At 46.0% G+C, this 14,658-nt stretch overlaps 2 protein-coding genes and 1 long non-coding RNA gene across 5 annotated transcripts in view; 1 reads left to right on the top strand and 2 right to left on the bottom strand.

The window, feature by feature from the left end:
• LOC131106871 (uncharacterized) overlaps positions 1–5,622 on the bottom strand; it is a 19,296-nt gene extending 13,674 nt beyond the window's left edge. For both annotated transcript variants that reach the window (XR_009120155.1, XR_009120156.1), the window contains exons 1-3: positions 5,175–5,622; positions 3,560–3,666; positions 232–302 (exon numbers count right to left, since the gene is read on the bottom strand). This is a non-coding gene — a long non-coding RNA (uncharacterized LOC131106871). The remainder of the gene's footprint in view (positions 1–231; positions 303–3,559; positions 3,667–5,174) is intronic.
• Positions 4,618–8,958, top strand: gzf1 (GDNF-inducible zinc finger protein 1). The gene is made up of 7 exons (XM_058056346.1): positions 4,618–6,026; positions 6,098–6,281; positions 6,355–6,518; positions 7,610–7,704; positions 7,776–7,943; positions 8,013–8,170; positions 8,244–8,958. Exons 1-7 carry the CDS (start codon positions 5,146–5,148, stop codon positions 8,796–8,798), a joined length of 2,205 nt encoding a protein of 734 aa, XP_057912329.1. The 5' UTR covers positions 4,618–5,145; the 3' UTR covers positions 8,799–8,958.
• Positions 8,738–14,540, bottom strand: napbb (N-ethylmaleimide-sensitive factor attachment protein, beta b). Of its 2 annotated transcripts, XR_009120154.1 has the most exons (13): positions 14,216–14,540; positions 13,557–13,636; positions 13,250–13,366; positions 12,401–12,447; positions 12,215–12,292; positions 12,095–12,150; positions 10,948–11,032; positions 10,652–10,756; positions 10,506–10,574; positions 10,374–10,424; positions 9,633–10,250; positions 9,471–9,553; positions 8,738–9,288 (listed from the first exon to the last, which is right to left on the bottom strand). XR_009120154.1 is itself a non-coding variant. In XM_058056348.1 (11 exons), exons 1-11 carry the CDS (start codon positions 14,314–14,316, stop codon positions 10,149–10,151), a joined length of 891 nt encoding a protein of 296 aa, XP_057912331.1. In that variant the 5' UTR covers positions 14,317–14,540; the 3' UTR covers positions 9,566–10,148. The 2 variants fall into 2 exon arrangements, 1 of the variants encoding a protein (XP_057912331.1); XM_058056348.1 differs by lacking the exons at positions 8,738–9,288; positions 9,471–9,553 and having other exon boundaries at positions 9,566–10,250.
• Positions 14,541–14,658: the final 118 nt, after the last annotated feature.

The following is a 14,658-nucleotide window of genomic DNA, read 5'->3' as shown; positions in this document are numbered from 1 at the left end:
TAAAAATGATCAATTGAGCTATTTTGTGCAAATTTCCCTACTTAGGGACAAATAAAGGCATATCTTATTTTAGTTTTTGAGTTATTAAGCTGATGACAAAGTCACCCAGCTCCCCAGATTCAATAGTTTGTGCCATGAAAGCAGTCGTTTGTGCTGTTTTTGTGTCACATTATAAGCTGCTGAACTGCCGAAGTCAAAGGGGTGAACATTTGTCAAAACATGCATCCCTACCGTGTTGCCTGGCGACGTCACGCTGTACAGAACAACCCCGCTGTAACGTCAACGGCGTTCAGCCGCAACACCTGGAAATTTAGAACACACCTTTAGGGGACTGAAATGCACACGTCTGTTTAACCTGAGCAAAACATGGCCGCCACCAGGCAAAACATCTTTGACTTAGCAACTCATTGCTCAGTTGTCTAATGATTCCAATGCATCACATGTATTACATTAAATAAACATGTACTCTAATACATGTATTACATGCATGTGTATGCGCATGTACTACATATAGATGTATTACATGTACTACATGTAGGCATTATGTGCAAAAGCCAAAGGGGGCGCCACAAATGAGATTTCCATTCGGTCAAGTGGCCTCCCATTGCAGCAACATTCCACAGCAAGCCACATAAGCAGTGAGGAGAGAACCTTCTGCCCACAGTGTGTGTGTGTGTGTGTGTGTGTGTGTGTGTGTGCGTGTGTATGCCATATGTGATTAAAGAGTCTGAGTGATGCAATTCCCCCGGAAGCCAAGCCAGAGGACACGAGGGCGGCGTCCAGGAAGCAAGGAAGGAAGGAAGAAAGGAAGTAAGGAGGGTAGGTTGCTTGTGGGGTTCCAACGGCTCTCCAGGAATGTGCTGAGCGGTGCAGTGCATTGTGGGAAACACCTGCCTGCGTGTGAGTCATTCAGAGGTGTTATTAGAGGAGGGTTTCTGCTCTATTTTAGCAGGCGCCCACACGATCACGGTTGGCTAAGCCTTTCCAAATAGTCTATTTATGAAGACGGCGGCAGTGGGCGCCCGTCCTTGGGTCTGAAGTGCGAGGTGCTGGATACGGTTACAATGGAGAGGCAGCGAGAGAACACTGGCAAGGACGAGTGAAGGTGGAGGAGGGGAGGACAGGAAAGGAGGGAGGGAGCGCCAGAGGGAACAGAGGCGGTGAGTCAGAGGCCATTTGGAAAGTAATTCCATCTCTGAATGCCCGTATATCTTTTCATCAATGAAAGGATGGGAGTGAAAGACAGCTCATGGCAGGAAGCATCTGCACTTTATCTCTCCTTTTTTCTTACACTTTTGCACGGCAGAAAAAAAAAAAAAGTCTGCAGGCCCGCCGAGGAGGAGTTTGGCACTAAAAAAGTGCTCATTCCCAGAGCCGAGTATAATTAGTCACTGTGTCATTTTCCATAGCGGTGGCCCCCGCTGGTCCGTCCCCAAACCTTTCTGTGTTCGGTCAGGCACCGTGCATGACCCCTTAACGCAAGGTTCCCATTTCCCAATAATGCCAAATTTATCTGTTCCAGGGTCAAACTGTGGCCATCTTTATTGACCTTATTTCTTCAATTCAATCATGTCTTTCGTCTTTCCTTTTCCTGTCAAAATGTTGGCTCCATTTGGCTCATTGAGGTGAGAACCACCACGGCAACACAGGAAGTTGTAGCGAGGAAGCGATGGTGAAATGTGCATACCAGCAGCACATGATGACCGTTTCGAGTCCAACCATTTGGACTTGTGTTGCCGTCCTTCTGCAAAAACCATTAGGTGTCATTGGGCCAACAAGAATTCCCGACCGGAGCAGCTTCTTGGTTGGCTGGAACTATGAGGGTCTAGACTCCTGTTGGTGTGGCATGCAGCCTGATGAAGGGCAAGAGAGAAGATGTGAGGGTGTGTGTGTGACCTTGACAAGGACAGTGCAAGGACAGTTGCGTCCTGTAAACTTCAATGAAGGCACCACAGCGGAACATCTGAGGTGGAATGCAATGACTTCTGGGAAAGTTGACGTGGAAATGATGTGTTACATATGTTATACGTCCACACAAGCAGACGAACGTCAGCTCAAAGCTCAACCAAAGCAATGTAAGAAGAACAGAAGATGTATCTTTGTATGCTCCTGTTATGTAGAGGATCTTTGAGGATGCTAATACCGACATGTAAGCTAATTTACTGCAAAAAACTATTTGCCATTTGCCAGGAAAGTGTGCAACATTAATGTAACTATTTGTATTTATTGCCCGGCGAGGCTTCACTGACTGTAGCGGAAAGCAAAACCGCAACAGAAGGCTCATTTGGACCGAGCGGCGACTGGTCGGTCTGGCAAAGCCCCTTGTGGTCATGGCTTCCAAAGAGAACACTGCAGTTTATTCTTGCGCTATTCTTCCCAGTTATGTTGTGGGGTTTTATAGCATCAGTTCATCTGCCCGGAACGATGAGTCATTGCCGGTGAAGGAGCTGCGGGCCTGGCTGTATTCACATTGGACCGCAACCATCACTGTCCGGGTCACCGTTTGAGTCCTTGAATGGTTAGTTATATTACGCACACAAAACAACAGACATTGCTCCCCAACTTTGGAATATGCTAGCCAAGGATGGAATATCGGTGCCCAGCACATCCAGCACATGCAGCTATGATGGAAAACAACTGGCTGGATGCAAGTGTGTGTGCATTATCACCAACTACAGGACTGGAGGTGAACTGCACCATGCTAACAGTCAGAATAATTATATTGTTGTCACTTAACTACAGTAAACCTCGGATGTATCGGATTCAATTGTTCCCACTGGTTTTGTCCGATATAAGCGAAATCCGTTATATGCGTATACCGGAAAATGTCCGTTTTACGCATATATCAGATTTATATCCGGTATATGCGTAAATCGGATTTTATCCGTTATAAAAAGGCACTTCCTTGACTATGTTTCCAATGTACCTGGACGCGCAGGCAACGCTGCAAACGCTGCAAATGACGTCGTATAGCGGCCTGTCACGATTCGGCGAATCGGAGCGCCACGATGCGGCCATCCGATATATGCGAGGGAAATTTAATGGAAATGCATTGGAACGGGACTGGAGATTTTGTCCGAAATAGGCGAAATCCGTTATAAAAAATCCGATATATGCAATGAATTTTTATTGGAAATGCATTACAGAAAAATCGGTTCTTTTTTATCTGTCCGTTGTGAGCGAATTTCCGATATATCCGAGTCCGATATATCCGAGGTTTACTGTATTTTCAATCAGTGAGTCCTTTGTTATGTTATTTTATGAAAACATTCATGACAAAAATAAAAGAATTACATTAATATCATTAGAGTGCTTGAAGTTGCAGGCAACTTCAATTGTCTTTTTTACTCTACTTTTATATACTTTTTTTTCTTTTTAAACTTGACTACTGCACTGAAAGGAGAAGCTCTCCAATCTCGTTGTACATCTTGTATAATGACAATAAAGGCCATTCCATTCCATTCCAACAGTAAGAACAATCGTGGAGGAAACCCTGACATTGGAGTCCATCACCTTGAAAGCAAACAAGTCTGACATGCTAACACGACAGCACACTTACGTTACTGGCGTGATGATGCAAGGCGGCTGCTCGATCATGTGACTTCTCCTGCTTCCCGTAGTGCCTTCCAACCTTTTTCAGGCAAACACTAAGTGCCCTCGGGTGAGCTGAAAGTAGGTAAAGGCATATTTAACCCCAACGACCTGCGGTTATGTCAACCATGCGTGTTGACACACGTCGCCATGACGTTTCTCTGCATGCAGGGAATGTTTCATACATCATATTGCCTTACACAAAACCAGGAGGATTAAATTGAGCTTTCTATCAGCACACAGGCTTACACAGAAAGCTATTATTTGCATCATGTCAAAGGTTACACTGACTCCGGTCAGTCATGTGCAGGTTCAATGTCTCACGGCAGTACATGAACACATAGCGTCTGTACAGTCGTCAATCCTGCAGCACCTTATTGGGTGCAGAAATTATTATGATTTCAATCTTTCATATGACTCAGTGAGCATCACATGTCGGTTGCTACTGTGTGTGTGTGTGTGCATGCGGCACTGATATAAAAAAAACACAATGTTCCCAGTCTACTGTAGAAAGAACACTGGAGGAAAAAAAAAAGAAAAAGCTTTTGGGTCCTGAGTGCAGTATGAGTCACCGGAGCGAGGCAGGCAGACTGCAGGCTCTTTGCGGGATTCATTATGATAAATGCAAGCTACATGCATTTCATCTTGGAGGAGGAAAGAAACCTTGGCAACTGCAGAACATCCCACAATGTGAATAATCAAGTATCTTCTACACACATGTTTACCATGACTGTTTTGCACCATTCAGGGTATGCAGCTGGGAATGTAAAGGATTTTTTTTTGTTTAGAACTTGTATTAAAGTCACTGTTTCGCCAAGTCTGACACATGTGCAGTTTTCAATGGAAAGGTATTAGCAATGAGAATGATGCAAAGTACTGTACACGCAATGATGTTGGTAATCTATGCAATGGCGCCACCGTGTGGAGAATATAGTGAAAATGTGGTGAAATATCTGGTAGTGGACATTAATACGTTAAATATGGTACGATGCTCCAATTACGGCATTTTAGAGATGCAGTTTAGTTTTGTTTTTTTTGTTCTATAAACTCAACGCACAGCACTAGGATCAGCACCTGTCGTGGTTGATTCGTGCATCTGTGGCGACAAGGGCTGATCCCAGAGCTGTTTCCAGCCGTACCGGAAGTCGATGCGCAGTTATAAACAAAGTGGTGCTTTACCGTGGCTATATTGTCCCGGTTGCCATTTTACCAACCTTAAGGTAAGATATTAGCTGCCGCTAGTGGAATTTGCGGCACTTTTTCTCCGGCGATGCTAAAAATGAGCAGCATTAGCCACGATTCTGTTCAGCAATTAGCTTAGCTAGCTTGTTTGAGCCCTGTAGCGGCTATGCTAGCTAGTAGCGGCTATGCTAGCTAGTAGCCTGGCGGCGAAAGCAAGCTAGCAAAAAATTGGAATGTTGGATTTCATGCACATTTGAGTTGATTTTGACTTCGGTTAGCTTACATGATACATTCGCTTTCGGCTTTTAATGCCAATAGCTGCATATATATTTAGTAAAACAACAAGAGTATAGATATCGTTAGCTGAGCCTAATGATGGGTACCGGAGTGGTCCAGCTCACCTCAACGTCTCACCACGAGCACATCCTGGACTCCCTGCACCACCTGAGGCTGCAGGGGCACCTCAGTGACGTCACCGTACAGGTGGAACACCGTGGAGACGTTCAGGTTTTCCAGGCGCACCAGGTGATCCTCGCCGCCTCCAGTGGCTACTTCAAGAACATCCTCCTCGCCCAGGACGCTGCCCGGGACAACATCCCGCTCTCCAACATGCAACCTGGAGACTTTTCCACGTTTTTGGAATTCATTTACACAGGGAAATTAGTTGTCACTCAGAGCAAGCTAGTGGACATCGAAGAGGTGGCGAAGCTTTTGGACTGCAAGGAGCTCTTGAAGATCTGCCGTGCCGCCATAAGCGCCGGGCTCCTGCAGGAGCCAACCAGTTATGGACCCAAGTCGGATACCGAAGAGACTCGAGCAGGAGAGTGTGTGGCTTCCAAAAGCGGCAGCAGGAAGAGACGCAAACCTGCTCCAAAAGTCTCTGAGCAGCTTTTGAAAACAAATCTCATGGAGACGGATAATGAGAAGGCAAGAACGGGCGAGGATGAGGTCGTCTGTGGAAAAACGAGCCACGGGGATTTGAAGGAAGCTGATAAAGTGTCAGAGGAGGAGGAAGTGGGAGCTCCGACAGAAACCGACGAGTCATGGCCGCCATCGCCTCCCGTGGACGCCATCGACGTAGCACCTGATGATGAGGTCTCGGCGAGTCTGTATGACGGCGAGGAACCCTTATTATCAACGGGAGAGGAAGATGAGGAGGAAGAGAACGGACTGCCAAAAAGGAAGGCTCGTTTCCTGTGCAACAGCTGCCAGCGGGCCTTCTTCTACGAGAGATGCTACATGAAGCACGTCAGGTATCTTCTGGTCATGATTTTCACGATTTTATTCTGGATTGTGATCAGCGTGTTCCTCTTGTGTTGACCAGCACCTACCACGGAGTCAAAGCGGACCTGGTCTACCGCTGCAAGACCTGCATGCAAACCTTCTCCAACCGCAGCAACCTGAAGATCCATGAGAAGCACGTGCACAGCACCGAGAGACGGTTCTCCTGCGACGTCTGCGCTAAGACCTTCAAGCGAAAAAAGGACGTGGTCCGCCACTACCAGCAGGTCAGATTCAAATGAATCCACAGTCTCCTTGCGGTTTTCCGGACCGGTCCGTCTCCTTACTGATCCGATCTAGGTGCACGACCCCCAGTATCACCAGTGCCCCGACTGCGGGAAATCGCTCAGCTCCAAAGCGTCGCTGGAGCTGCACAAGAAGACTCATAGTGGCATCAAACCCTTCGCCTGCAGCGAGTGCGGCGCCCGCTTCACCCAGAACTCGGCCCTCAAAATGCACCAAAGGTACTCATGCATTGATTCCACACAACCGGCTAATACCTGGTACCACTTCTAAAGACATGCTGTGGAGGGGGGCCTCTCAATCCATGACGGGCCCCACAGCATACAACAGGTTAAGAGAAAAAAAAATGGCAGAATTCAGAAGTCACTTTTCTTTATTTATAAAAATTTTTTTTCTCTGAATTATGTAAATAGCATTCTGCTAAGGGCCCCAATTTGGGCAAGAACCGGAACCGAACCGGTCCCACTTATAACAATCCTCCATAAGGGTGATGATGTAAACCACTGCTGATCACGCATCTCAACACTGCATTATTACACTCTTTTCTTGCTGCCCTCAGTCTCCTCTTGGATAACATTGGTCTTCTTATGGTGGCCAACAGCCACATGCCAAGATGGCTCACATTGGGTCATAATCCACATTCATTAATTCATTCATTTTCTACCGCTTTTTCCTCACAAGGGTCGCGGGGGTGCTGGAGCCTATCCCAGCTGTCTTTGGGCGAGAGGCCGGGGTACACCAGCCAATCACAGGGCACATATAGACAAACAACCATTCACACTCACATTCATACCTATGGACAATTTGGAGTCGCCAATTAACCTTTTGGAATGTGGGAGGAAACCGGAGTACCCGGAGAAAACCCACGCATGCAAACTCCACACATAGATGGCTGATGGTGGAATCGAACCCTGGTCCTCCTAGCTGTGAGGTCTGCGCGCTAACCACTGGACCGCCGTGCCGCCCCATAATCCACATACTTTGAAAAAAAACACCAACCAATTAGGCAAGGGGTACCCATACTGTGCGGGTGAGCAAATCAAGCCCTCCTTTTTAGTCCTGCCTGTGACGTTTGTATACAAACATTCACTTTAAGAGGAAGGATATGATACCAAATGCTTCATGATGAAGTCTTACTAGCCACCTGAAACGGCAGCGCTGAGACACTTGCATCTCCATGTTTAAAAAGTAAAAAAATAAAGAAAAAAAATATCACATTGGTATTCCACAGGGCTCAATATTAAACCCCATGAATTGTATTGGAGTGTTGATTTCAAGCTTTAGTTTTGGCTCAACGTGTTTCTGTGTGTAGGGTCCACACAGGAGAGAAGCCATTTTACTGTGACAAGTGCGACGCTCGCTTCTCCCAGAAAAGCATGCTGGTGTACCACAAGCGCTCCCACACAGGTAAAGAAAACCGCACTTCCTATTTAGCACCTTTAGGTCCTAAACGTTTTGTTACCACCCCCATTTTTAAGGCGAGAGACCCTTCATGTGCGAGGCCTGTGGGAAGAGCTTTGCCTCCAAAGAGTACCTGAGGAACCATTCCAACATCCACACGGGCACCAAGCCGTTTAAGTGTGAGCAGTGCGGCCGCTGCTTTGCTCAGAGGAACTCGCTACGGCAGCATTTAACCATACACACAGGTAACGGCTGACATAAGGAAAACAGTCGGGGATAAGCGTGGGAAATTTTTGTGGTTTTTGCCCCGCCAGGTGAGCGTCCCTATGCCTGCACGTTTTGCAACAAGCAGTTCACACAGCTCAACGCCCTGCAGAGACACCAGCGCATTCACACCGGCGAGAAGCCCTACATGTGCGGAATGTGCAGCCGCACCTTCTCCGACAAGTCCACGCTTCGCAGGCACACGGCGGTGAGTACCGAACGGAAGCTGCATATATTTCCAACGTCAAGAGCTGTCAACAACTCACCCTCTCAACCTTCAGACTCATGATTCCAGCGCTCCGTGGAAGAACTACCTGGTGGTCCTGGAAGGCAACGTGGAGGAGAAGAAATCCAAAGTTGCGAGTAAGGCTCCCACGCAGGGGAAAAAGACACCAAGCAAAAAAGACGAAGCTCAAGTATGTAAAACCAACACCGAAGCTGTGGTCGTGGCCGAGCCGGTTGCCCTTCCGTCTGAGTGGGCAGGGCACGAAGCCATTGCCTTGGTCAGCCACACCCACCTGGGCGGGATCACCGTCATCCACACCGAGGTGCCGCTGGGGACTCGGTTGCAGTCCGTGGTGACGCCAGACAGCACGGATGCCAGCGTCATGACTGTGGACGGCCCGACCGCTCCCATCCCCTTAACAGAGCCGGAAACTTCCATATCGTCGGTCCTGGAAGCGGCCGCCTCTCAAGCCGTGTTGGCTTCAGTGTGTGAAACCCCAGCCCAGGCGCGGGTGATAGAACCCGACATTCAGACTGTGATTGTGAAAGACAACACGTGTGATGACGTGCAAAAGATAGCAGACAAGCCTTTGGACGATATGAAGTCGTAGAAAATAGTGGGGGGAAAAAAAAGCATCCTTTTTCTTGTGGTGATTGTTCCCATCATTCAAGGCTGTGATAGTGAACACATGCTGTATTAGCTATTTAACTACCAGCTAACTGAAATGTTCCACTTGCACATGAATAGAAATAAAAGAAACACAAAAGGTGGCTATTTAATGGAAGGTTATTTATGGTGATGAACACAAATTTGGTCAATTTGTATATGCCCGAGCACAGCCCATTCGACCTAATGTTGCCATGGTGACATATATACTGCAGGGGGAGCTGTGGAGCTCAAGATGATGTTAGAACAGGGGTGGGCAAACTACGGCCCGGGGGCCACATCCGGCCCGCCAAGTGTTTGAATACGGCCCACACAATCTTTCCAAAGTATTTCCTTTAAACTCAACATACAACCTGGCATCATGGCCTGAGCCAACCTTTTGATGGTTGTATCAATTTCGTTTTTTGACATGGTCTGTTGTTTACAAAGTGCTCCTGAAAAAAAGCACATAATAATAATAATTATTATTATTAGATTATTAAAAATAATTTATAAAAATATATTAATAATTAAATTATGTAAAATATATAGTCTGCCCCCCCCCCGTAAATTTTGTCATATCAATGCGAGTCAAAAAGTTTGCCCACCCCTGTGTTAGAACAACTTAACAACCTACTTCCATGACACTTTGTAGCGGGATTGGGAAGGATGGACCAAGGAGGAAACCATGTTGGATCCAGGAAAAGAAAATCAAAGATGCTGCAAAGCAAAGAGGGACACAGTACAGCTTTATTGTCCATTTGCCCAAGCATACAGATCATTTGTCTGAACATTCCACCTGGAAGCAGCTGGATACTTTGGATGCGGCTCACCACGCCGGCGACACATGGGGCGGGGGGTGGGGTTGCATGCTTAGTAGCGAGGGGCGGCGCCCAACTTTGCGTCCTAACCAACATTCAAACTAGAAGAATTCAAAGTAATCACAAGAAAGAAAATGTCCCCAAAAGGAATCCTGAGGAAGGAATGAGTGGCTTTAACAGTCTTAGTGCACGTCTAACGGTTACCTTCCTGGGATGCTCACTGAAGAAACTGCATGGAGACTAAACATAAACGTAAACATGCTCTGGTCGACATGACTGGCTCCTCCCAGGAGGACAGATGGTAGTGAAAAAGACGTCCTAGAAGACGCTTTACGTTCCAACTAGATTGCCAAACGCCCGTTTTAAGGGAAGCAGAGTGTTACAGTAAAGCAGCGCGCATTGGAAGAGTGTGTGTGTGTGTGTGTGTGTGTGGAACCATGCGTGACGATTGATTGATTGATTGGTCCTGTCCGTGTCTCCACTGAAGACAGGTCTTATTTGAGGTCGCCCTCGTCACCCTGGATGGTCTTTTTGATGCGCAGCAGGAGCGTGGTGTGCCACTGGTCCAGGCGAGAGATGGAGTCAAACTCCTTTACCTGCGGGTTGGACCACACAAACACACACCATGTCATGTGTAATGCAGTTTGTGCGGGTACAAAGAAGTTTTCCTCATGTAGTGGTTGACTACAACAACTGTGGACTTCCTTCAGCAGACCTACCGCGTCTGTGAAGGCCTCGCTGTTCTGTTCCTCATGGGCCTCCAGAAGTTTCTGCAAACAAAGCAAAAAAAGTCAGTCATTCCCTCCCTAACAAAAAAAAACACACAAGGTAGAGAAAAAGTAATGGCGAACCTTCAAGAGTTTGCACTCTCTGGAGTCGGAGAACGCCGGGAACATCTCCTCGTATTTTTCCACAGCGATCTGCGGGGGAAAACACACGGTGGTAAGAATCCACAACAAACCCCCCACAAAGGAAAGAGGAGGCAAGCGCTCCTTGCCTTGGCATTCAGCTCGTCCACGATGAAATGACAGAGAGACGCTTTGAAGAAATACTCTTTGGCGCTGTACTTGAGCAGAGGGTTGTCCATGGTGTTGGCTCCGACCTGCACGCAAGTACGATGCCAAGAAATGACAACAATGGCGTTCCCCATTCACTTCTACTGCTGGTCTCCCCATCCATAAAGATGCATACACACTCTACCATCACCTTTGCATTAAGACCAAGGTGTTCCACAGGGATCAGTACCTCTTATTCATTTAGCAATTGTAAAATCCAAAGAAAAGCCCGTCACACCTGCTCATAGATCTCAATGGCCTTCGGGTACTGCTCCAGCTGAGCACAGTAGGCCCCCACCTTCAGCAGACACTTGTTGGCAGAACTACACACACAGGAAGTCGGAATAGTTAACATGAACTCAGTAGTGGACAAATGGACATTTCCTTAAATAATGGCCTCGGCTGCAGTGCACGCCATGACTCAAGTCATGAAAAATGTAACCAAGAGGGACGTCTTTACCTTTGCTGGATGTATCAAGGCCTGCACTGCAGGCTTGCCATTGTCAAGCTGAGACTAAGCTTAGACTAAGATGAATCCATCCATCTTCTACACTGCTTGTCCTCACCAGGGTCACAGGGGCATGCTGGAGCCTATCCCAGCTGACTTTTGGCAAGAGGCGGGTGGATCATTAACGGTTCATTCATTCATTTTCTACCGCTTTTTCCTCACGAGGGTCGCAGGGGTGCTGGAGCCTATCCCAGCTGTCTTCGGGCGAGAGGCGGGGTACACCCTGGACTGGTCTCCAGCCAATCACAGGGCACATATAGACAAACAACCATTCACACTCACATTCATACCTATGGACAATTTGGAGTACCCGGAGAAAACCCACGCATGCACGGGGAGAACATGCAAACTCCACACAGAGATGGCAGAGGGTGGAATTGAACCCTGGTCTCCTAGCTGTGAGGTCTGTGCGCTAACCACTTGCCCACCGTGCCGCCATCATTAACGATATCAATTCTAATTACATCATTTATAGATGACATTTTTAATGAACCGATGCTCTTTCATTCTTTAAAAAATGATATACACAAATATTTGCAAAGATGTATAATATATATACATTGATAAGAAATAACATGTAGTACAGAATTTGTGAAAAAAGACTAATCAAAATGTGGAATGTTATGAGAATAAGGAAGTCCAAGATATGGTGAGATGGAAAGGTGACAAATCTGTCATTGCGTAGCGTGTATTAGGCGCGTGCATGCGTGTGCATTACCCCCCACGAGAAATAATGCTATGCGCTATTATGACGCGGCATGCCATGTTTGACCACTACAGCTGTAGCGAATGCCTTACTTTTTATAAACCGGCCATTATTTGAGGAAATAAATACAATGAAGTAGATTTGGTGCACATGGAGTCGTAGTCAGCTCACCTGTTTGATTCCTCTCCCTTGTAGTAGTCTGCCGCTTGCTCGTAATGTGCGATGGCCTTGACGGAAGCAGACGAGTCTTACATTTCACCATAACTGCAGATATTATATACACACACATACCTTCTCTATATCCACCAGATCTGACTCGTAGATCTCGGCAATGCTGATGTGGTGCTTGGCTGCGATGGTGAATCTTCCCTAGAAGACCAACGAGAAGTGAGACTGACCAGTAGCTGAAGGATTAAGATGCTAGCAAGAGGTGTGGCTAGGCTGCGGTGCGGCTGCACAGCGCTCCAAACATCTTACCATGTCAGTGTATATGTCGATGGAGGCATTTAAACACTTGATTGCCTCTTTCGGAAGCACAGAGAAGAAGATGAGGAGGTAAGAGTTAAGACAAGGACATTGTTAGTTTTGATCTTCATTCATGCGGATAGGAGAGAGAAGGCGGTACAAGTAGAGAATACACACACACTCCCAAACAAAACCAGGCAATACATGCAAAGCCTTGTCCTTGCATCAATGCTTCTGAAGTTGCATAACACAAAAAGGTGATGATACCCATAGCACCTGACAAAAAAAACATTGTAATGTAGAGAAAGTGGTACATGCACATGCCCTGGCTGCTCAGTACAACATGGCTAAAGATACCAACTATCAAGTACATCAGAAAAAGCACTGGCAGTGACTGAGTACTTGTGGGCATTTTCAAGAAATATGATTATTTTTTTAAGAAAGAGTTATTATTTCAGTACACAATGGAATTGTATGACCTAGAAAGTTGTTGACTTTTGTTACATGGCAATCCTTTGCACTTCAAATTTCACAACTTCATCCTATGGTGGTTTTCAAAGCAATTGTTTGTGATATTTACAAATAAGAAATTAATGGTTGAATGGTTATTAATGTTATTAATGGTTGAAAAGAAATTACCGGGTCTAGAGCCAATGAACTGCCATAAATGAGTGCTTTAATTCTTTATACTGTATGACAGTTTTAATGATGGCTACAGATGATTATTGATTAAGTGATTATTATTATGTCCCGTGGAAAATGTTTTTAAATCCAACCAATGTCCTGGAAAAGACATTTCTTACACCCACACTGCTGATAATTGACTCCGTAACATGAGATCGGGTCAGTTCACAGCCTCACCGTTGGGATCGGACTTCTTGTAAGCGTTCCCGGCATCGATGAAGCTGGTGGCGCAGTCGTGTTTGTTCTGCAGCTGCATGTGGAGATGTGCGGCCTTGCAAAATGCTCCTCCGGCGGCTAAATCAGAAGGTAAAACAACAGTGTGGTTCATAGAGTTCAGCACAAAGGATTCGGCAGACACTGTGACTCAGCATTAACTTGAAGGCACCTTCACAAAGTGCTGCACTGTGCACTTTTATCGCTGCAAAACACACAATTTCATTTGTTTTGCTTATTATTCCAATATAGAAGCTTAAGCTTATCTTACCGCTCCAGTTCTTGGCCATCTTGAACATGTTGGCCGCTCTGCAGTACATCTCGCAGGCTTCTTCCACTTTGTGGTGGCCTCTGTGAAAGTGACAGACATCAAGCATTTGTCCTGTAGCTTCAATAAAATTGCTGCAAGCTATGACCTATTGACCTGCTACCCAATCCCCGTCAAGGTGGACTCCTGGGGCTTGACTCTGGTATTAATATGGCAGCTATTCAATCAAGAGGTGGGGATGACGTCATTGCTAGCACGCACAACATTGCAACATTCAATTTAATGCAGAATTATTCATTAATGCTGAATAATGCCAACACAAGCTTTGTGCTCATATTGATAAAGGGTTGTCACACCCAAAGCCGCTCTTTCATACGACAATAAACAAAAAGCAACAAAAAGCGGTCAATATAAGAAAAGGATTACACTAAGATGCTAAATTAGTGGTCAGCTTCATCGTGAAGAGTGAAAGCTTGTTTACATCAGTGACTAACTTCGCTAACCGTTAAGTTAGCATAAATAACAATGCGACTCAATATACAATACAACTTTATTGAATCTCGGTATCTATAAATGTAACATTTAATGATGCGTAACATAAACATGAGGTTTCATGCGTCCAAAAGAGGCTGTTTGACGGCTAATACATCATGCTAGCTTACCCTCCAAACATCCCGCCCAAAAAGGAGCCCGAAGACTTTATTTTTTTGTCAGCGTCAGCCATTAGTTGGATAGCCTCCTTCTCTTTCCCGGAGTTGTCCATTTTTATGTGATATATTAAGAATACAAAACTTAAAAGGGCCGAAAATAACGGCAGAGGATTGAGAGCTGTGTGAGGATTACAGGCGATGGCTTTACTCGGCGTGGGCGTGTGCGCCTGTTCAGCGGTTTAGCTGGAGCATCACGGGAGATGTAGTTTTTTTCCCCGTTTGTGACAATAGCTTCTAAGCGTCAAAAAACTACATCTCCTAGCTCACCCTTGCCATCTAGATGATTCGTACTTTTGATCCTATCAAACACAATAGTTCATAAGTCAAGAATGTCCATCGTGTGTTCTCCACATTCCAAATATATTCATAATTTACAGTTTAAGATGCTTAAATGC

Source organism: Doryrhamphus excisus, chromosome 19 (assembly GCF_030265055.1).
Source record: "Doryrhamphus excisus isolate RoL2022-K1 chromosome 19, RoL_Dexc_1.0, whole genome shotgun sequence".
Lineage (NCBI taxonomy): Eukaryota > Metazoa > Chordata > Actinopteri > Syngnathiformes > Syngnathidae > Doryrhamphus > Doryrhamphus excisus.
The sequence above is the reverse complement of the archived record's forward strand: the minus strand, read 5'-3'. Positions and strand labels throughout refer to the sequence as shown.

Coding starts and splice junctions, on each gene's coding strand:
- gzf1 (XM_058056346.1), top strand. CDS start 5,146: ATGATGGGTACCGGAGTGGTCCAGCTCACCTCAACGTCTCACCACGAG. Junction 6,027..6,097: donor TGCTACATGAAGCACGTCAG/GTATCTTCTGGT, acceptor TGTGTTGACCAG/CACCTACCACGGAGTCAAAG. Junction 7,944..8,012: donor GCATTTAACCATACACACAG/GTAACGGCTGAC, acceptor TTGCCCCGCCAG/GTGAGCGTCCCTATGCCTGC.
- napbb (XM_058056348.1), bottom strand. CDS start 14,316: ATGGACAACTCCGGGAAAGAGAAGGAGGCTATCCAACTAATGGCTGAC. Junction 10,757..10,947: donor CCATTGAGATCTATGAGCAG/GTGTGACGGGCT, acceptor ACTTGCGTGCAG/GTCGGAGCCAACACCATGGA. Junction 10,251..10,373: donor GCGAGGCCTTCACAGACGCG/GTAGGTCTGCTG, acceptor TCCAACCCGCAG/GTAAAGGAGTTTGACTCCAT.